This window comes from Herpailurus yagouaroundi, unplaced genomic scaffold (genome assembly GCF_014898765.1).
Source record: "Herpailurus yagouaroundi ecotype Mexico unplaced genomic scaffold, PumYag 163, whole genome shotgun sequence".
Lineage (NCBI taxonomy): Eukaryota > Metazoa > Chordata > Mammalia > Carnivora > Felidae > Herpailurus > Herpailurus yagouaroundi.
In genome coordinates, this window is record NW_024412404.1 from 52431915 (window position 1) to 52454339 (window position 22425).

The 22425-nt window shown below is 33.3% G+C and overlaps 1 protein-coding gene across 2 annotated transcripts in view; it reads left to right on the plus strand.

Annotated features, from left to right (window-relative positions):
- The window catches only part of ATRNL1 (attractin like 1), a 788891-nt gene that overhangs the window by 98886 nt on the left and 667580 nt on the right, over positions 1–22425 (plus strand). For both annotated transcript variants that reach the window (XM_040486565.1, XM_040486566.1), the window contains exon 9: positions 3181–3364. In XM_040486565.1, the coding sequence (XP_040342499.1) occupies positions 3181–3364 (184 nt within the window). The remainder of the gene's footprint in view (positions 1–3180; positions 3365–22425) is intronic.

Genomic DNA, 22425 nt, shown 5'->3' on the forward strand with positions numbered 1-22425 from the left:
TCTTTCTTTCTTTCTTTCTTTCTTTCTTTCTTTCTTTCTTTCTTTCTATTCTTTCTTTCTGCTGAGATTTGTTGTTTGTTTCAAAAGAACATGTATTGCTTGTTGGAATGGTTTTATCATGGCTACTTAAAAATTCTTGTCAAGTAATTTCAACGTCTCAGTGTTACTGTCACTTGTTTTTTTTTCATTAAAGTTGTGATTTTATTGGTCCTCAGTATGACAAGTGATTTTTTTTTTATTATTGTGTCCTGGATATTTTGCTATTATATTGGGAGTCTTTGGGTCCCATTTAAATCTTCTTTCTGTTTTAGCAGGCAGTCACTCTGTTTAGGTTTATCCTTCAGGTCTTGTGGGATCTCCCTTTCCAGTCTCGATCTGGTGGGGAAAAGGAACTCTTTCTCTGTTTGCTTATTTTATTTAAAAAAAATTTTTTTTTCAACGTTTATTTATTTTTGGGACAGAGAGAGACAGAGCATGAACGGGGGAGGGTCAGAGAGAGAGGGAGACACAGAATCGGAAACAGGCTCCAGGCTCTGAGCCATCAGCCCAGAGCCCGACGCGGGGCTCGAACTCCCGGACCGCGAGATCGTGACCTGGCTGAAGTCGGACGCTTAACCGACTGCGCCACCCAGGTGCCCCTCTGTTTGCTTATTTTAAACAGTGTTTGCTGGGTCCCTCTTGCTGTTGCTGCTAGGGTCGTCTAGGATTTTCCTCCTCAAAAACCTCAGTTTTGAGGAGGAATAAGCCTACCTGAGTCACCTTTTTATTGCTAGGTTGGGGAATTGAGAAATGTGGGGCCTGCATAGCCTTCTTCTGTTGATGGTTGAGGAGACACTTGTCTTCTAGTCCTGGAGTCCCTAACCAGTCTACCTTTACACTTTTCAGATTTCTCCTTTGGTTGTCTTGTGCACTGTTTCCAGAGTCTGCTTGTTGTACTTAGTGGGGTGTGGTACTTAGTTTTCTAACTCTAAAATTCCTCAGCTGTAAAGAAGAGAAAGCAATAATAAACCTTTCAAAGGGTTATTATTACATGAAATAATGAGGTACTTCTTGAGACAGAGTATGTGTTTTATTAGATAACGATGCTCCAGTTGATTGCAGGGTTGTTTATTGCATTATTGTTTCTAGGAACAAATTGAAACCCAAATGAGTCATAGTGTAGAGTTATTTAAATAAGTTATGTATCATTAATAGAGTGGAATTTAACTGTTGAAAAATAATAAATGGGTCATAGAAGAATTGCGCCAGTTGCTTTAAGTGAAAAAATAGTTGTAAAATAGCATGATTTTTTTGGTACAAGTATTTATAGGTCTGTATACACATATTTGTAATTTAAATGTGTTTTGTATGTGTGTAATAAAATATTTAGAATTACAGTCTGAAAGTGGTCTGAACATAACAAATTGTGAAAAATATCTCTGATAGGCTGGGAGAGAAGGTCATATTCACTTTTACATTAAAGACCTCTTTCTACATTATTTTTTGGTAAGAAGAATGTTTATCTTTATTAAAAAGAGAATGAATAAAAATATGGAAACCTTCAATTGGACTATAGGAGTAGAGCTTTAATAGTGGTTAAAGAGTATTTTTCAAGTTATTTTTGATAAGTTGTTATTAATGTCATATTTTTGAAATTACCTCCAAAATGTAATACTCATTAGTTACAAATATACTCTGATTTTTTTTACGTGTTTTGTTTTATCAATTAAAATTGGCTTAGTGACTCCTTTTTGATATTTCTATATTTTATGACCATTGAAGTATCACTTTCTTCACTACCTTAGAATTATGTAAAAGTGAATGATTTTTAAGATCATCTTTATTTTATATTACTTGATTTGAGTATTTTCAGTTGAGCTGTCTACAGTGCCAAAGTTACAAAAAAATTTTTTTAAATGTTTATTTACTTTTGAGAGAGAGAGAGAGAGAGAGAGAGTTAGAATGTGAGTCAGGGAGGGGCAGAGAGAAGGAGTCACAGAATCCAAAGGAGGCTCCAAGCTCTGACTGTCAGCACAGAGCCGGATGTGGGGCTCGAACGCGTGAACTGCAAGATCATGACCTGAGCTGAAGTCGGAAGCTTATCCGACAGAGCCACTCAGGCGTCCCTACAATGCCAGTTTAGATGGCCAGTTAGAGGGAAGATAGAAGTGTGGTCTGGGTGAATACCTAAGGACCAATGACAGATTTCTATATAGTTGCTCTTTATAATCTAAAATTATCTAAGGCCAAGGATCTGTGTTTTGTTTATCTGCATATTCTTAAAAGCATGCCTTGCATGTATGATTGATGCTTGCATCAGTGAATTTGCAGTTAGAAATAAGTGCCTTTCAGATATAGCAAACAGAATGGGATTTAATACGGTGAGTTAATTACAAGAGTATTAGAGACACCAAAGGGAGGGGGATCATCCAAAATCTGGAAGCTGCTACATACCTACCACATTTGTCACTAAGCTACTCTAGGCGTCCCCGCTGCCCTTGAGCAGGAACTACCCCTGCTGCTATGGCTATAAAGTCACCACTGCTGTTATCCTCTGTAGTCATCTGCCTGTTCCTGTTGCTACGGATGAAGGCAGAAAGTCTTTGTTATTTTTGCCTTCTAATCTCTCACCAGTACACCCCTTGGTGGAACCTATCAGTTAATACAGCTATCAAGGATGTCTTGGAAATTTATTGTTTAGGTTTTCATCAGCAATACAGAAGAGTCTGTAGAAGGGAGGGTGGGGCTCATAACCAAGACATGGTGGACCATCACATAGCTAAAAATCGTTTAAGGGTGGGGATCATATCTTTTTAAATTTTTGTTACATCAGTGACTAATTCAGAGCTTGTCACATAGTAGGCTTTCATAAACTGTTAGTCTTTTTCTCAGGGTTATTTACAAATACAGAAATAAATGTGCGAATAGTTTTCCTTTTTCTATTGTACATCCAAAAATTTGGCATTTTCAATATTTCAGTTTCTTCTACAGAAAGACCAGCCTTACTCAACTTTGATCTCTAGTGCTTAACATAGTAACTAGCATATGTTTAATAATTGTTTTTGGAGTAAATGAATATTTGGTTATATTTAATTTACTTATAAAAATGTGGTATTAGAATTTACTTGGTAGTTTGGTGATATAGTAGTTATATTTTTAAATGCTCCTTGAAGTTCATGATTTACCTTCATTCTCTTACAGCATCAAACACCTGGCTTGTCCCAGAAACTAAAGGAGCTATTGTTCAAGGTGGATATGGCCATACCAGTGTGTATGATGAAATAACAAAATCCATTTATGTTCACGGAGGCTATAAAGCATTACCAGGCAATAAATATGGATTGGTGGATGATCTTTATAAGTATGAAGTTAACACTAAGACTTGGTGAGTAGATTGGGTAAAAGTATGGTGAGAAACTTTGTCACTGTTACATTTTATATTTGTATAGTAGTAGCGTTTATTAAATATTTTCAGGGAAGCATTCTTGTTCTTTTTCCCTGTTTATTTCAACTAATGAAATTCTCTTGTATAGCAAAGGTATGGAATAACACATTTTCTATGTAGTCATTATCACTTTAAACGATTGACTTTAAAATGTTTCCTAATTACATAGATATGCTAATTCTGTATGCATTACTTACAAGGACTGATATGTTCAATTCAGATGAGCAAGTTTGCTTACCAATGTAACGCTGAGCTTTGATATCTGCCCTGTGATTTTTTTTCTTCTTTGCATTCATATTTTAATGTCATTTGCAAATTTTAAAAGCATTTCTTCAGTTTCATCATCTAATTTCCTATGACATGCAGAGCTTGTGCATTTAGGTAGATTGTTGTTGTTATAAAGTGTTACATTGTACATCTTATACTGGTTTTATTATGCAGATATGCAAGAGTTTCTGTAGGGTGTGTGTGTGTGTGTGTATGTGTGTGTGTGTGTGTGTGTGTGTATAGATAGTTAAAAGTGAAATTGTTGAGTCTGAGCATATTTACAGCAGCTTTACCAAATGTTGCCTAATTGCACTCCAAGTCACTGTGTTAATGGATACTTTCACCAGCTAGGTGTGAATGTACCTGTTTCTTCATATCACCACCAACATTTGGTAATTGTGAGACGATTTTTCTTTTACACATGCAATGGATGTGAATGCTATCTCATGGATACTTATTGTGCATACCCAGATTACTACAGTGACTAAGCATCTTTTTATGTGTTCATTTGCCACTTGAGTTTCCTGTTTAGTATATTGTCTATTTATAACCATAATGTTCTATTTATGTTGGAAATACTGTTCATTAATTTTTCAGTTATTATTTTTTCTATGTATATGAGTTTTAAAATAGAATTTTTGGGGTGCCAGGGTGGCTCAGTCGGGTTGAGCATCCGACTTTGGCTCCGGTCATGATCTCATGGTTCCTGAGTCTGAGCCCCGCATCTGTGCTGACAGCTGGGAGCCTGCAGCCTACTTTGGGTTCTGTGTCTCCCTCGCTCTCTGCCCCTCCCCCAGGCTCTGTTTCATGATAAATAAACATGAAAAAAAAATAGGACTTTTGTTGTTTTCAAATATTTGCCTTTGTAAAACCTGGGAGATGACTCTGTTGTTTTTAGACACTACACATTCATTTAAACTTTCATCGTGAAATTACATATGTATTTGAATGAAATATAATTTTTCACCAAATTTTGACTTGTTTTCTACCCCCTTCACTTTCAAACATATATTCTAATTTTTTTCTTTTGAAAAAGAAAGGTGGAATTAAAAAAAAAAAGGTAAGACTTCCTTTGGATTATTTTATTAATTTTTATTATTTTTTGTCTAATCAATACATTGTTATTCTTTATATTTTTATGAATAATAAAATGAATAAATCACTTTTTTCTTTTATATAAGTTATACATTGCATTTTACTTTCTATTTTAACATTTCCAACTTTTCCTCTTTGTATTTTTGCTCTGATAGCAAGAGGAATTGTGATTTAGTGATTAAGGCATTATCAATCTGCTTAACATATTTTTGCATATGTTCCAGCTACTGTATCATACCAAACAGGAAAAGATAACTGCTTCTGCAGAAAGAGGCATCATAATTTACAGTAATAATAATGGCTATAGCAATGTTCAGCAAAGCATATTAATAGATGTAAATAGAAAAGTGAGCCATGGGTATTCTTTGAATGAAGTCAAACGAGTGTTACTTGTTGCTCACCACTCAAATGGAGTTTGCTCAGATTTTTACATGTTTCCCTTCCTGAAAATTTCCATAATGAACTTCTACATGGAAGAATGTAATTATCAATCTTGGCAATATTAGTATATGCACAAATAACATTGAGTACCTTTAAGAGAATTTACTAAAATAATTTATAAATTATTTTCAACACCTTATTATAAATATATTGTAGATACACACAATACTTTAATGTTTTACTTTTATTCATTGTTTTTAAAAAATATTGGTGAGCGCTAAAATATTTTTCTGTTATTCTTAATGTTTTTAGCATTCTTAAAGTTTTGATACTTGTTAGATTAATTTTAAATTTGCCCTCATATATTGATTAAAGTATATATCAGGTTTATTTGTCAATTATATATCTAAAACATTTTTTAAATTATATCATTGATGAATAAGCCTGATACATACTTTAGTATATATATGTGAGAGCAAATATGTGCATTGTACAGATTGATTTTAAGTTTTTATCACCCAGAACTGGTGTCATTTTTTAGTGGATATGGTTTAGTAGATAGGCTGCTTTGTTGAAGTGATGGTAAATGTGTGTTTGGAGTTCTTTTTCATTGGTGAAATGGATTATTTTGGAAAATTATTTCCACTGAGAAAAATTAGGAATTACATCTTTTTAGGCATCTGAGAATTATCAAGGCAGTGAGAATTTGTGGGTCAACATCTATGTCAAGGGAGGTGAGACTGGGATTTTGTGCATCTATTGTCTCTTTAGAAAGCTGTCTAAGAAATTGAGCAGAGCTTTTGCCAATTAATATGGAGGACCAAAATTGGATTTCCAAATGTGCTAAGGAAGATGGGCTCTACTACATACTTAAAGACTTGGTTTAGTCCCTGAAATTCTAAACCTGCTAGAGTGGATAAGTCCACTTTAAATCATTAGATTATGGTGACCTGTCTAGAGACTAAGTAGCTGACAGAACAAAAGTAAATCCTCTCTTGAGGAAGATAATATTGTATAGAGCCTCGAATTATTTCTTAAAACAACATGCAATATCTGACAAAATAAAATAAATGATAAGGTTTAGAAAAAGACAAGATATGAAACAGCCATTAGTATCATAGCTAGAGGATAATGCTGTTTTCAGACAGAAACTTTAAAAGGTAGAAAACATTAGGAGACAAGTAGAAACTTTTACTAAAGAATCACATGGGGTTTATAGAAATGAATAATGTATATTTTTTGTTTGTTTTTATTTTTTAGAATAATATATTAAATGAATGAAGAATTCCTTAGATGGGTTTGACAACAGCTTAGATACAGCTGAGGAGGAAATTAATGAAATGGAAGATAGGTTGGAAAGAAATACCCATATTAAGGAAGGAAATTTAAGGGACCTGTAGAAATGATCTAACATGTATGTAATTGGAGTCAAGAAAAAGAAAAAGAGAAAATAATGTATAGCACTATTTAAAGTCTTAATGACTGAGAATTTTCAAAAGTGATAAAGAACATCAAGCCACAAATAGAAAACATTCTATGAGTACTAAGGGGAATAGCTACAAAGAATTTTATATTTAGAAATATCACGGTAAAACTGATGAAAATCCAAACATAAAGAGAAAAATTTAAAAGCAGTCAAAGGGGAAAAAACTCATATTCTCTTTAAAGGAACAATATTAAGACTGACAACTGATTTCTTTTTTTTTTTAATTTTTTTTTCAACATTTATTTATTTTTGGGACAGAGAGAGACACAGCATGAACGGGGGAGGGGCAGAGAGAGAGGGAGACACAGAATCGGAAACAGGCTCCAGGCTCTGAGCCATCAGCCCAGAGCCCGACGCGGGGCTCGAACCCACGGACTGCGAGATCGTGACCTGGCTGAAGTCGGACGCTTAACTGACTGCGCCACCCAGGCGCCCCAGATTTCTTAACTCAAAAAATGAAATCTGAAGACACAGTGTCTTCAAATTGCTGAAAGAAGATAATCATCAGCCTAAAATTTTGCACCCAGTAAAATTTCCTTGAAAAATGAAAGCAAAATAAGGATATTTTCAGAAAAACAAGAATCAAAAGAACTTGACAGTATTTTCCTGCAATAAAGAAAATACTAAATAAAGGAAATGATATTGAAGTAGAAGAAAAATGATCCCAGATACTAGAAGGAATAGAGAAATTAAGAGTAAATTGAAGTGGTTATTCATTAAATTAAACTATAATCAAAATAGAGGCTTAAATGGATATAAAAACTTAAATGCATGATAATAACAAAACATAAGTGAGGGAGAAGGGTAAGTGGTGTTCAAAGTATTGAGGTTTTTGTAATAAGTGGGAATGGATAAAAGAACTAATTTATAGTAGACAATAACTAAAGATTTATATTGTAATCATTAGGTAACAAAAATAAAAGTAAAACTTCATATTTAACAAACTAATAGAAGGGAAAATGAGAATACTAGTTACTGGATTTGGAAGAAGATAAAAAAAGAATGGAAAAAAACAAAGTACAGTTGAGACACATACAAAGGAAGTAAGAGGATGATGTATTTAACTCTATATATTATACTAAATGCAAGTCAGTAATTACACTAAGTGTAAGGAAATAAATATTGCAAATTATACTAAATGTGAGAGACTAAATATTTCAACCAGAAGGTAAGGATTTTTGGACTTGGTATAAAACAAAACCTAGCCCACGCTGCATAGAAAAGATACAAAGTATACAAATATTTAGAAAAATTGCAAGTAAAATAATGGAAAAAAGACACACAAGTGGTAAACAAAAGAAAGTTGGTGTAGCTTTATTAATATCAGACAGATAAGAATTTAAATCAGGCATTTACCTGGAAGATATAACAGTGAATTGTATGTACTTTATAATACTGTGTTAAATAAAGCAAAATTTGACAGAATAAAAGGGACAAGTCATACTGAGATATTTTTAATGCCTTTACCTTGGTAACTCAGCGTAAGGAGACAAAAAACAAAAACACAAAAAACAGTAAAGATATATATGATTTCAACAGCTGAATGAATAAATTTGTGTTCTTTGATATTTGAGAGCATATTATCTTATGACTGCAGAATATACAGTGTTTTTCAAGTACATATGGAACATTTTCCAAAATATACCATATGGCGGGTTTTAATGTAAGTCTCGACAAATTTAAAAAAATTCATACCCTACAAAGTAATTGAAATGAACACAAAAGTTACTAAGAAACCCCTAATAAATTTATTAAAACTAATTGGTTAAAGAAACTATACTAAAAATTAGAAAATATTTTGTACTGAATGATGACAGATCAAAATGTGTATGGTGTCACCAAGAGGGACATTTATAACTTTAAATGCATTTATTAGAAAATATTTTTTAAAAGCCTGAAAATCAGTGTTGTAAACATAATCTTGAGAAATTGAAAAAGGACAGATTAATCCCAAAAGAAGGATAAAGTAAATAAAGATAGGAAAAAGGAAGAGAATATGAGATAAGAATATAAATTAATGAAATAGAAAAGAAACGTGATGAAGATGATCTGTATAGCTAAAAAAGTTAACAAAGTTGGTTATTTGAAAACAGTGACTTAAAAGCAGTACAATTTATGTTACCATAAGAGCGTTAACACCTACAGAATAAATGCAATGAAATGTATTCAGGAACTTTACACAAAAATTTTAAAACCTTATTGTGAGAAGTAAATAAGACTTAAATAAATAAAGGATATATTATAATTGATTGAAAAATCGAATATTGTAGATATGTCTGTTTTCTCAAATTGATATGTAAATTTAATGTAATCCCAAACAAAATTACAGCCATATATATATATATATATATATATATATATATATATATATATACATATATTTAGAAATAGACCTGCATATTCTAAAATTTATCTGAAAATGCAAACAACCAACCATAGCTGAAACAAACTAAGAAGGACAGAGCTAGAAGACTTCTCTACCAAATCTCTTGATTTTGAAGCTATAGTATTTAAATGTTGTTGCAAAGATAAAGAAGTAGACCGATGTGGCAAGTAGGAATTCCACAGGCAGACCTACACATTTATGGACATTTAATTTATAAGAAAGTTGAACTACAGAGATGTTTTTATGATAAATTATTGTGGGCCAATAAGATATACAATTGAAAAATGAGTAACAGGCCCTACTTTATAGCAGACACAAAAATCAGTTTGACATCAGTGGTAGATCTAAATATGGAAGGTGAAATGATAAGGATTATAGAAGATGACATGGGCAAATATCTTTATATCATTGACAAAAAAGACTTTTAAGATACAATTAGATACTGTTAGTAAATGAGAAATGATAAACTGAACTATATACATCTAAAAATATCTAAAAATAAGGTGAAAAGGCAGGTTGCATTGGGGGAGGTATTTGCAACACATAAAGCCAAACAAAAAGGACTGGCTCCTTGAAAGAGAAATCAGAGAAGTAGATAAGTACTAAGAATCAATAAAATGTCAGATAATAGGAAATGTGTAAGAGTCTTGAATGGGTACTTCACGAAAATGGATATTCAAATGGCCAAAATACATATTTTGCTCAACCTTATTAGTCACTGGAACAATTGAAGACAACATTGAAGTACCGCCACATATCCGCTTAAGTGGCTGAAATTTATAAAACTGCTAATATCAAGTGTGTCGAAACTGGTAGAGGCACTAACTTTTGACAGCTTATGCTAAATTTCAATACACTCACACTCATGTATAGAATGTATGAACCTGTTGAAACAGTTATTCTAGTTATATATCCGACAAATGCATATGTGTTTGCACTATAGTCATATAGGATACTCATGACAGCATTATTTGTAATAATCAATAATCGGAAACGAGTGAACTGTCATCATTTCCAATGGAGAAGATATATTCTTACAATGGAATGCTATGCAATAATGAAAATGAAAGAATCATCTCTGTGCATCCATGCAGTTGTATCTCACCAAAATAATGTTGACCAAAAGAAGTCAGAATCAAAAGAATATGATATGTTTCCATTTAAGTGAAGTTTAGCACCAGGAAATACTAATCTATGGTTTTAGAAGTTATGATAGGGATTGTCTTGTCTAGGCTAAGCAGAATGGAGTAGTGATTGGGATAAGCAACAGGGAAGCTTCTAAAGTGGTTACACGTATGTGTTCACTTTGTGATAAGTCATTGAACTATATCCTTACAATTTGTGTAATATAATATGTATGATATATATATTTTGTGCTTAATAAAAGTTTATTTAAAAAACAGAAATCTGTGATTTGACCTCACAGGTTTACTATTACAATCTAGTGGTTTATGATAATTTGTAATAATGAAAGAAGGGTGAGTTTTAATGTATAGTCACCAAAATACATTATTTTGCCATTGTTAGAAAAGGATTGAGACATAAAAATTCAGAGACACCCAAGGCCATTGCTGCTACCAACCTACTTCAGGACTAGTTCAATCTTTTTTTTTTTTTTTTTTTTACATTTAAAGGATAAGAGAACAAGCATCTTGTATTTATAGGAATTCCCATTTCTCAAAAAAGACTCCTTTTATAGTGTTAGGGTGTTTTATTAATTGGTATTATCATTTAAGAGATTTCAACTTTGCTGTCATGATTTTGGGTACTAGAGCCCTTGTGGTCTTGATTTCTTAGCCTTGTTAAATAAGAGATCTCATAACATTTTTTGCACTTACATGTTTGTAGAGCTTACAGTAGGAGGTTTTTTTGTGATAGCGGAAGCCTCAGATTTTCTTGACTTTTATTTAGGTGCTTTCCTCTACTGCTGTGTTCTTTTAACCTGTGAAAAGGCACAATAAGTTTTAACACATAGGAACATATTAAACATTATCATTTACAATTTATAGTTGTAACAATCCACTAAGTAATTTTTTTTCAAGTGAAGGAAATCAGATTTCAGTTATACTTCTAGAAAAATTATAAAGTTAAGTAGTGAGTCTAATGATAATGCTTCTGTGGTACTATGTTAATTATGTACTTTAAAAAATCTTTGAAATTACATTTACTTGAAATGTGTTTTTATAATGATGCTACATCTGGTTACATAAAATGAGTTCTTTTAGCTTCTTAAATTTGATATAATGGGAGTTATTTTTACATTGAAGTATTCAAAGCTATTTTATTAAATTATTGAGCTTTTGTGATTTGTCTAAAATTTTAGCCATCAGAAGTTTTGGAAAGTGATGCAGGACAATTTTATAAATACGTTGTTAGTTAACACATGTTAGTAACTACCGACAAACATGATATTCATGGTCTTCATCCTGGCTTATTTCTCTGCATGATGAGTGTCTGAAATCTTTGCAACAAAAATTGTTGACTCTGTATCAAGTACTGTGTTGGGAATAATTTTAAGATGGAAGACAGATATTTTAAAATTTTATGGTTCGTGAATATGTGGGAAGTGATGGAAATACACAGATGTGTAAAGAAGTAATAGAGCAGATTTATTGAAATGAACAAAATATGTAGGCAAAAAAGATTATTGTTTTTATAAACATCATGATATGTTATGGGATCTGGAATTTTGGAAAATATGGTTAAAATCTCATATGGATAATTTGAAGAACACTTATCTCTATAGCTCTACTTTTTAAGGTAATTTTGGGATGTGTAGTACTTATCTTTTTCCTAGTGCTCTTTGAAAAACTGGGAAAGACTGCATATGGACAAAAGACTATTGGAAAGCATTCACAGATAGTTTTAGAACAATGATGAAGTAAACATCTTGTCTACCTGAGCTAAGACGACACTCCCAGAAGACCTCATGTGTGTCACCATGATAGCATTCCTTTCATTATCCCTGAAAGCAATAACCATTATTCATAATATTGTGTTAATTGTTTCCTTGCTTTCCACTGTGTTTTTTTTAAAAATATGTGTTGGCAAGCAAACCATTCATTTGGTTTGTCTGTTTTTGAATTTTGCATCTATTGTTAAGCATTGTATGCTTTCCTCAGACACCTTTTAAAAAATCAAATATGTTGGATATGTATTTTAATTGGGGGGAGTAGATAATAAAAATGGAAATAAAATGTATTTAAATGGTAATAAGTACTATGGAGGAAACAGAAAGCATGATGAAAGAGGATAAGGAGTTTTAGGTTGCTGAATTTAAAGAGGGTAGTAAGAGAAGACATCACGAAGACCGTATGTGAGTGCAGACCTGAAAGAGGTTAGGGAGGGAACCATGCCAGAATCTGAGGAACAAGTTGAAAGCTAGTTTAGAAACCCTGAAATGGGTATATGCTTATCACTTGGAATAGCTGGACTGGGTAATTTTAGAATGGGTTGGGTGAAGTGATGATGACCTTCAAGTGGTAATTGGGAACGCTGAATAATTTAAGAATAATCTAAGAAATAGGTGATAGCATCTGGGATGAAGGGGGCTAGTTTTGAGGGCTGGTTGGATTCTGAATATATTTTCAAGGCAGAGCCAAGAGAGATTGGATAGACAAAGGGATTGGAAATAGAGTGGAAGAGAGAACAAGTGAAAGATGAATTACGCTTTTGGCCTCAACCTGCAAGCATGGAGTTGTCATTAATGGAGATGATGAATTTTGGAGGAGGAGTAGGTTTGGTGTAGAGGAAGATTAGAAGTGCAGTGCTAGATATGTGTAAATCCTTTTTATTTTTTTTTTCTTTTATTTTTTTTTTTTAACGTTTATTTTATTTTTTTGGGGGGGGGACAGAGAGAGACAGAGCATGAACGGGGGAGGGGCAGAGAGAGAGGGAGACACAGAATCAGAAACAGGCTCCAGGCTCTGAGCCATCAGCCCAGAGCCTGACGCGGGGCTCGAACTCACGGACCGCGAGATCGTGACCTGGCTGAAGTCGGACGCCTAACCGACTGCGCCACCCAGGCGCCCCTGTAAATCCTTTTTATATTTTCTGTTCTGTGGATGGCATTTGGAATATACCAAGTTTTGGTATTATGAACAATTATATATGTTCTTATTTAGTCTTCTCTTGTTTCATATATAGGTTTCTGTGAGCTAATTCCTTAGTATTATAAATGCTTGGTCATAGGCAGTATCATATTCGATTTTACCCAACTATACTCCAACATCATTTTACTAATTTATATTCCCACTAGTCATGAAAGGAAATATCTAGTCCTCTACGGTCTCTCCAAAATTTGGTGTTGTTTGATTTTTTTTTCTAAAATTTATTTTTAACATTTATTTATTTTTGAGAGACAGAGACAGAGAGCACGAGTGGGGGTGGGGCAGAGAGAGAGGGAGACACAGAATCCCGAGCAGGCTCCAGGCTCTGAGGCAGGCTCCAGGCCGTCAGCACAGAGCCCGACGCGGGGCTCGAACCCACGAACCGTGATATCATGACCTGAGCTGAAGTCAGACGCTCAACCGACTGAGCCACCCAGGCGCCCCGGTGTTGTTTGATTTTTAAAATAAACTTGGTCAATATGATGGGTATGGCATGATGTCCCCACTTAGTTTTAATTTGCATTTCCCTAATTACTAATAAGGTGGAACATCTTTTCATGTTTATTGTCCATATACTCTTCTGCCCATTTTTTCATTTTAGTTGTTTTGTGTATCCTTCTTCTTGCTATCAATCCTTTGTTAGCTGTATACTTTGCAAACCTGTTCTCTCCCAGATGGTGGATTTTCATTCTGCTCTTTTTATGATGTTGTTTGATGAATAGAACTTTTAAATTTAATATGGAAATGATTAATCTTTTATGGGTTGTATTTTGTGTCTTGCACAAATGCTTTCCTACTTCAATTTTTCTGTATTTCCTACCAACATTTTGTAGTTTTGCCTCTCATATTTAGTTTTTAATCCAACTGGGTAGCGATCCATTTTTAAAAAATATGGATATTCAGTTGTCCCAGAAATGAAAAGTCCATTCCTTTAATGATCTGTAATAGTAATAACTTTTTTATAGAATTATTGTTAGGTGTTTGATATTTTTTATACTTTTTTTAGATGATATCTCTGTTAGTTTTCTAAGGCTGGCATAACAAATTACCACAAATTTGATGGCTAACAACAACAGAAATTTATCCTCTCACAATTCTATAGGCTAGAAGTCTGAAATCAAGGTGCCAGCTGGGCCACACTTCCTCCAAAGATTCTGAGGAAGAATCCTTTCTTGCCTTTTCCAGAATCTGGTAACTATGGGAGATCTTAAGTGTTCTTTAGTGGTAACTGCTCTCATCAGTCTAATTTCTGCCTCTGTCTTCACATTACCTTCTTCCTGTGTGTGTGTGTGTATGTGTTTTCACATGGCCTTCTTATAAGGACATCAATCATTGGATTTAGGGCCCCCTCTAATCTTGTGAGACCTCATTTTACTTAGATAATTACATCTACAAAGACCCTATTTTCAAATAAGTTCTCATTCCGAGGTTCAATGTGGACATGAATTTTGAGGGGGCGCTATTCAACCAGGACATTATCTCTTCATTTCTTTTTGGGCTGATATATGGAGATGCAGTTTTTTTTATATTACTTTTATGTCTAACAACTTGCTGTATTTTAATAACATATAGATTTTTTTAGTTTTTTATAATGACCAGGTCATATACAAATAATGGTAGTTTTGTTTCTTCCGTTCTGGGTCTTACAGCTTTTTATTTTTCTTACCTTATCATTTCAGCAGCAACCTCTAGTTCAGTGTTGAATAGAAATTAACAAGCATCCAATATTAGTTCTGAGCTTTGATGAAATACTTTCGGTGTTTCTCAGTAAGAATGATGTTCACTGTGGGTTTTGTAGATGTTTTTAAGAAAGATCCCTTTTTTTCTGGTTTGCTAAGGGTTTATTTTGTCATGAATGAATGGATATTTATCAAAGGTATTTTTTGGGATGATTATCTGATTTTTCTGCTAAATAATTTACTGTGGGAAGTTATTTTAATTATGTTATTATTAACCTAAAATTAACCCCAAATTTGGGTTAAATCTCATTTAGTCAAAATGTGTTACTTGTTTTTTGGTTTGCTAATATGTTGATAAGTATTTTTTTATTGATGTTAATATGTGAGATTTGCATGTGGTTTTCTTGAATATTCTTGTCAGCTCTTTGTGGTAAGGTTATGTGGGGCTCGTAAAATGATTTGAGTAGTGTTCCTTTTAATACTTTGAAATAGTATTTATAAGGCTGGAACTATTTTTTCCTTAATATTTTATGGTAATAATCTATAAGTCAAGTGTTCAAAAACAATTTTGTGTGTATAATTTTAACTACAAAATTCAGTATATGTAATGATTATAAACCTATTTAGATGGTATTTTTATTCTTGAATAAGTTTTTATTCTTGAATATGTTTCGATGAGGTATATTTTCAGGAATTAATCAAGAAATCAGTGTCTTCAGTTAATTTGTTATAATGGTGTTCATTATGTTCTCTTAGACTCTCTAATATCAGCAGCATCTGTAATTATGTTTCCTTTAATTATTTTTAACCACTGTCTACAAGTATCTACCTATCCATCTATTTATCTATCATTTATTATTTTTTCTTAACTAAGAGTGAGTTGCTGACATGATGCATATTTAAACCTAAATATTTTTATATGTATTTACTGAAAAACAAGGACATTCCTTGAAAAACAAGGAAATAAAATTAATGGAATTTACTAATCTAACTTGTAGATTTTATTTAACATTTCTAATTGACCTATTATCTTTTATTAAAAGATAGCACTTTGTTATTGCTGAATTTGCTTTCTTAATAAATTTTGCATTTATGTTCATATGTGAAATTGTCTGTGGTTTTCCCTTCTTATACTGTCCTTTTTAGATTTTGATGTTCTTTTTTGCCAGGTTTGGGTATCCTTTCCTGACTTAGGATCATATCCAATATCCAACACAGAGTTTAGTTTGTAATGCCTTTGTAGTCTTTTTAAATCTGGGACAATTTCAGTCTTTATTTTGAAGAATGTACCCAATTTGGGATGATTCCTTAGGATTAGTTTCAGGCACCAAAATGTGTCATTCTAAGGTTTTTTTTGAAAAATAATTTTTATTGAGATATAATTTGTATACCATAAAATTTTCCATTTTAACCATTTTAAAAATGTACAATTAAGGGTTTTTGGTGTATTCATGTTTTGCAACCATCATTACTAATACCAGAGTATTTCTGTCACCTCAGAAGAAATCACATACCTCCCTAAACACTCTCTTTTCATCTCTTAGAAACCATTGATCTACTTTCTGTCTCTAGATTTGCCTATTTGTGATATTCATATAAAGGTAATATACAATATGTGGCTTTTTGTGTCTGGTTTATTTTACTTTGCATAATGTTTTCAGAGTTCCTCCATGCTGTGATATGTTTGAATACTGCACTCTTTTGTATAGCTGAATAATATTTCATTGCATGAATATAGCACATATTGTTTATCCACTCATGAGTTGATGTACATTTGGGTTGTTTTCACTTTAGGATATCATGAATGAGGCTGCTATGAACATTCCTGTAGAGGGTAATTTTATATATTGGTTAAAGTGGTTAAAATGGTTCCAGTTTTCTCAACTGTAAAGACACAGTTTTTCCTTTGTAAATTAATAAACACCTGTGGAGAGATACTTTTAGATTATGTAAGTATTCTGTTTTTTATTAAAAACTTTTACCTAATAATTTTAGCATCCACTGAACATTCATGTGTGAAAGTTATTACTATCATGGTTACTGAATGGTGATATCTTGTTTTATTATTCCTTCTAAATTCCCCCTGATTTTTTCTTCACCTAAAGAATTGTATGAATTGACCAATTTTTATTTTATCCAATGTTTTATAATCTATTGCTCTTCTTCTCTATTTTGTTGCTCAAACTGTCCCAGATTTGGGCCGTATGAGCTTCTTTTAGTGTGGCTACTGTCCCCATTTAGACATGTCCCCATTGTTCTTTGTGCACTCATCCACTTTCTGGCACACATGCAAAAAAATTCCATGCAAATCTTGTTAATTCCTTGCTGGAATAAGTAATTTCCTCAAGGAATCCACATTTTTTAGTGAAGAATATTGTTTAGAAACCAACATTAGGGCACTGGCTTGTTTATTGCTTTTTCATGTATTTACAGATCATCTCAGAAGATAGAGCCAGGAAATATGCAAATGTGCATATTTGTATCTATAGAAATATGTGTACATCTGTATCTCTATGCATCTGTCTGTCTAAACTGCATAATGATGCTTTACAACATCACATTATTCTTGCTTTCCTCTCTTTCATATTTGTAGAGCCCTTCTGACAATGAGAAACCTAGATCAAAAGATAACTCTGATTTCTTTCATTGGAATTTTAATTTTTCTCATATAGCTCTTACATATATCTTGTTAGATTTATACCTATTTTATTTTGTTGGTGCTAATATGAATAATGTGTGTCTTTAATATCAAGTATTCATTGTTCATTGCTGGTATATAAGAAAGTAATGGATTTTGATTTGTTAACTTTGTATCCTCAACCTTGCTATACCAGGAATTTTCTTGTTGATTCTTTGGGATTTTCTACATAGATAATTACGTCACCAGTGAGCAGACTGTCTTATTTGTTTCCATTTTGTATATCTTTAATTTCCTTTTCTTATCTTATTGCATTGGCTAGAACTTTCAGTGCAGTGTTGAATAGGGGAGGTTTTGTCTTGTTACTTTTCTTAGAAGGAAAGAATCTAGTTTCTCACCATTAAGAATGATTTTTTTTTTGTAGATGTTCGCTATCAAGATGAGGAAGTTCCCCTCTATTCTTAGTTTGCTGAGAGTTTTTATCATGAATCAATGTTGGATTTCGTCAAATTATTTTTCTGTATCTGTTGATATGAACAAAGGATTATTATTCTTTATCCTACTGATGGGCTAGATTACATCACTTGACCTTCAAATATTTAATCATCCTTGCATATGTGGATAAATCCTATCTGCTTAATCATTACGTTAAAACTATTTTCAGCTTAAGTTTCTCTCTGGTAGCTGAATATTTTTTCCTTGATCCATGTATTTCCTTTATTATTTACTATATAGTATTTATTTTGTAAAAAGCAATGATAGACCACTAGTTTTTAAAAGGAAAATATGCTCTATTTGTTTAAAACATTCAACTTTAAAGTCCTCTATATTTGACAGTGGTATAATTTTAAATCTATAGATGTCTTTTGTAACCAGAAAGGCTTAGGAGAGAATCGGAGTCAAAATTTCTAGGTGAAGCCATCTTTGGTAACTTATTACAAAACCCCAATATTTTCTTTTAATATAGCCTTAGTGAGATGTAATTCATATACCATAAAATCCACCCATTTAAAGTAAACAGTTCAATGGTTTGGGGGCACCTGGGTGGCTCAGTCAGTTGAGTGTCTGACTTATGGTTTTGGCTTAGGTCATGATTTCATGGGATTGAGCCCCATATTGAGCTCTGCACTGGCAGTGCAGAGCCTGCTTGGGATTCTCTCTCTCCTCTCTGGTCCTCACCCTGCTCATGCTCTCTCTCTCTCTCTCTCCCTCTCTCAAATTAAATAAATAAACATAAAAAAATAAAGTATACAATTCAGTGGCTTTTAGTGTATTCACTGAGTTGAACAATCGTCACAATTTTAGAACCATTTTATACCTGCAAAAGGAAACCCTATACGTATTATCAGTGACTCCTCATTTCCTCTCAAAATCACAGCTTTAGGTAAGCGCTATTCTTCTTTCTGTTTCTATAAATTTGTCTTCTGGGCCTATAAATGAGATGACACAAAATGTGTGTGTGAGTTTTTTTTTTTTTATAATGGACTTCTTTAAGCATAAGAAAAAGCATGATCTCAAGGTTTATTCATAAGGTAACATGAATCAGTATTTAATTCCTTTTCTCTGTCAAAATATTTTCCATTGTATGGATGTACCACATTTTATTTATGTATATATAGCAGCTGTTGGAAATTTGGGTTGTTTCTGCTTTTTAGCTATTGTTAATAATACTTCTGTGAACCTTTGTGTACAAGTTTTTGTGGAGAGGTTTTTCATTTCTCTTGGGTATATATCTAGGAGTGGATTTGTGAGCTCTATAGTTACTCTGTGTTTAAACTTTTGAGGAAGTGCCAGACTGTTTTCCAAAGTGGGTGCACCGTTTTACATTCCCGTCAGAAGTGTATGAGGATTCCAGTTTCTCCTCATCCTTGTCAACACTTGTTACTGTCAAGCATTTTGATTACTGCTACTCTTGTGGGTAGTAGTATCTCATAGTTTTGATTTGTGTTGCTATGATAGCTATTCATATTGAGCATCTTTTCATGTGCTCATTGGCTATTTACATTTCTCTTTTGGAGAAATGACTATTAGGATCCTTTCCCATTACTTACTTTGTGTTAGGAAGTCTTTATGTTTTCTACATGTAAGTCCTTTATTAAATATGTGAATTGAAAATATTTCTCCCATTATGTGTGTTATTTTTCACTTAGTTTACAGTGTCCTTTGAAACTCAAAAATTTTTTAATTTTCATGACATCCAGTTTATTGTGTATTTTGTCACTTACACTTTTGGTGTCATGTCTAAGAATCTGTTGTCTAACCCAACTCCAGGAATAATTACTTCTGTGTTTTCTTCTAAGAGTTTTATATTTGAGTTCTTACATTTAGGCCTTTTATCCATTCTGAGTTAATTATTGTCTGTATTGTGAGAGAGGAGCTTTTTTTTTTCTCCTTGTAGATGTCCACTTGTCCCAGCACTATTTGAAAGAGTATTCTTTCCTTTATTTGAATTTCCTTTTCTTTCAATTGGCTATTATGGTTCCTTGAATTTCCATATGAATTTTAAGATCAGTCTGTCAATTTTAATGTTTATTTATTTTTGGGACAGAGAGAAACAGAGCATGAACGGGGGAGGGGCAGAGAGAGAGGGAGACACAGCATCGGAAACAGGCTCCAGGCTCTGAGCCATCAGCCCAGAGCCTGACGCGGGGCTCGAACTCACGGACCGCGAGATCGTGACCTGGCTGAAGTCGGACGCTTAACCGACTGCGCCACCCAGGCGCCCCCAGTCTGTCAATTTTAAACAAAACAAAACAGAAACTCCAGCTGGGATTTTTATAGGGAGTGAGATGAATTTGTAGACCAGTTTGGAGAGTATGGCTATCTTAACAATATATTTTTTTCCAATTCATGAAAACAGGCTATCCTTCCATTTATTTAGGCCATCTTTAATTTCCTTCCTCAACATTTTTAATTTTTATTTATTTATATTTTAATTTTATTTTTTTTATTTTTTAAAATTTACATCCAAATTAGTTAGCATATAGTGAAACATTGATTTCAGGGGATTCCTTAATGCCCCTTACCCATTTAGCCCATCCCCCCTCCCACAACTCCTCTAGTAACCCTCAGTGTTCTTCATATTTGTGAGTCTCTTCTGTTTTGTCCCCCTCCCTGTTTTTATATTATTTTTGCTCCCCTTACCTTATGTTCATCTGTTTTGTCTCTTAAAGTCTTACGTGAGTGAAGTCACATGATTTTTGTCTTTCTCTAATTTCACTTAGCATAATACCCTTCAGTTCTATCCACATAGTTGCACATGGCAAGGTTTCATTCTTTTTGATTGCCGAGTAATACTCATTGTTGGAGTATATATACTCCATTGTATATATATACCACCTCTTCTTTATCCATTCATCCATCGATGGACATTTGGGCTCTTCCCATACTTGGGCTATTCTGGATAGTGCTGCTATAAACATGGGGGTGCATGTGTCCCTTCGAAACAGCACACCTGTATCCCGTAGATAAATGCCTAGTAGTGCAATTGGTGGGTTGTCGGGTGGTTCTATTTTTAGTTTTTTGAGGAACCTCCATACTGTTTTCCAGAGTGGCTGCACCAGCTTGCATTGCCACCAACAATGCAAAAGAGATCCTCTTTCCCTGCATCCTCGCCAACATCTGTTGTTGCCTGAGTTGTTAATGTTAGCCATTCTGACAGGTGTAAGGTTGTATCTCATTGTGGTTTTGATTTGTATTTCCCTGATGATGAGTCATGTTGAGCATTTTTTCATGTGTTGGTTGGCCATCTGGATGTCTTCCTTGGAGAAGTGTCTATTCATGTCTTTTGCCCATTTCTTCACTGGATTCTTTGTTTTTTTGGGTGTTGAGTTTGATAAGTTCTTTATAGATTTTGGATACTGACCCTTTATCTGATATGTTGTTTGCAAATATCTTCTGCCATTCTGTTGGTTGCCTTTTAGTTTTGCTGATTGTTTCCTTTGCTGTACAGAAGCTTTTTATTTTGATGAGGTCCCAGTAGTTCATTTTTGCTTTTGTTTCTCTTGCCTCTGCAGACGTGTTGAGTAAGAAGTTGCTGCAGGCAAGATCAAAGAGGTTTTTGGTTTTTAGTTTTTACAGTATAGGTGTTATACTTTGTTAAATTTATTCCTAAATATTTTATTCTTTTGATACCATGGTAAATTGAGTTTTGATTATTTTTATTTTACAATTTTTCATTCCTAGTGTGCAGAAATTCAATTGAGTTTTGTATATTTTTCCTTTACCCTAAAAATTTGTTAAACTCATTTATTATTTCTAACAATTTTTTGTGGATTCATTAAAACTTCTGTATACAAGATCATGTCATCTGCAACTAGCAAGAGCTTTACTTCTTCCTTTCTAGTTTGGATACCTTTTATTTCACTTTCTTGCCTATTTCCCTTTCTATAATGTGTAGTGGAATGTTGAATAGAATTGGCAAGAACAGACGTCTTTGTCTTGTTCCTGATCTCAGGGGGAAAATTTTAGCCTTTAACCATTAAGTATCATGTCAGCTGCTCTTACTTTTTTTTTTTTTAAATAGATATCATTTATATTAGATTTCTATGGTTGCTATAACAAATTAGCACACACAGATACACACGTGCACGCATACACACACACACACACACACACACACACACACACACACGCACGTATTCTTTCACGGATCTGGAGGCCAGAAAGTGTGAACAGAAGCATGCGCCCTCAAGAGTTGCTAGGGAAATTCCTTTCCCCTTTCAGTTTTTGGTAGCTGTCAGTATTTCTGGAGTTGTGGAGGAATTGTTCCATTGTCTGCCTCCAAGTTGTATTACCTCCTCCTCTTTTTTTTGTGTGTCTTTTATAAGGACACGTCATTGGATTAAGGTTAGCTGCATAATCTGGAATGATCTCCTCTGCTCAAGATGCTTTATTTAATACATTTGCAAAGACACTTTCTCCAAATAAGGTAACATTCATACGTTCTAAGGATTAAAAC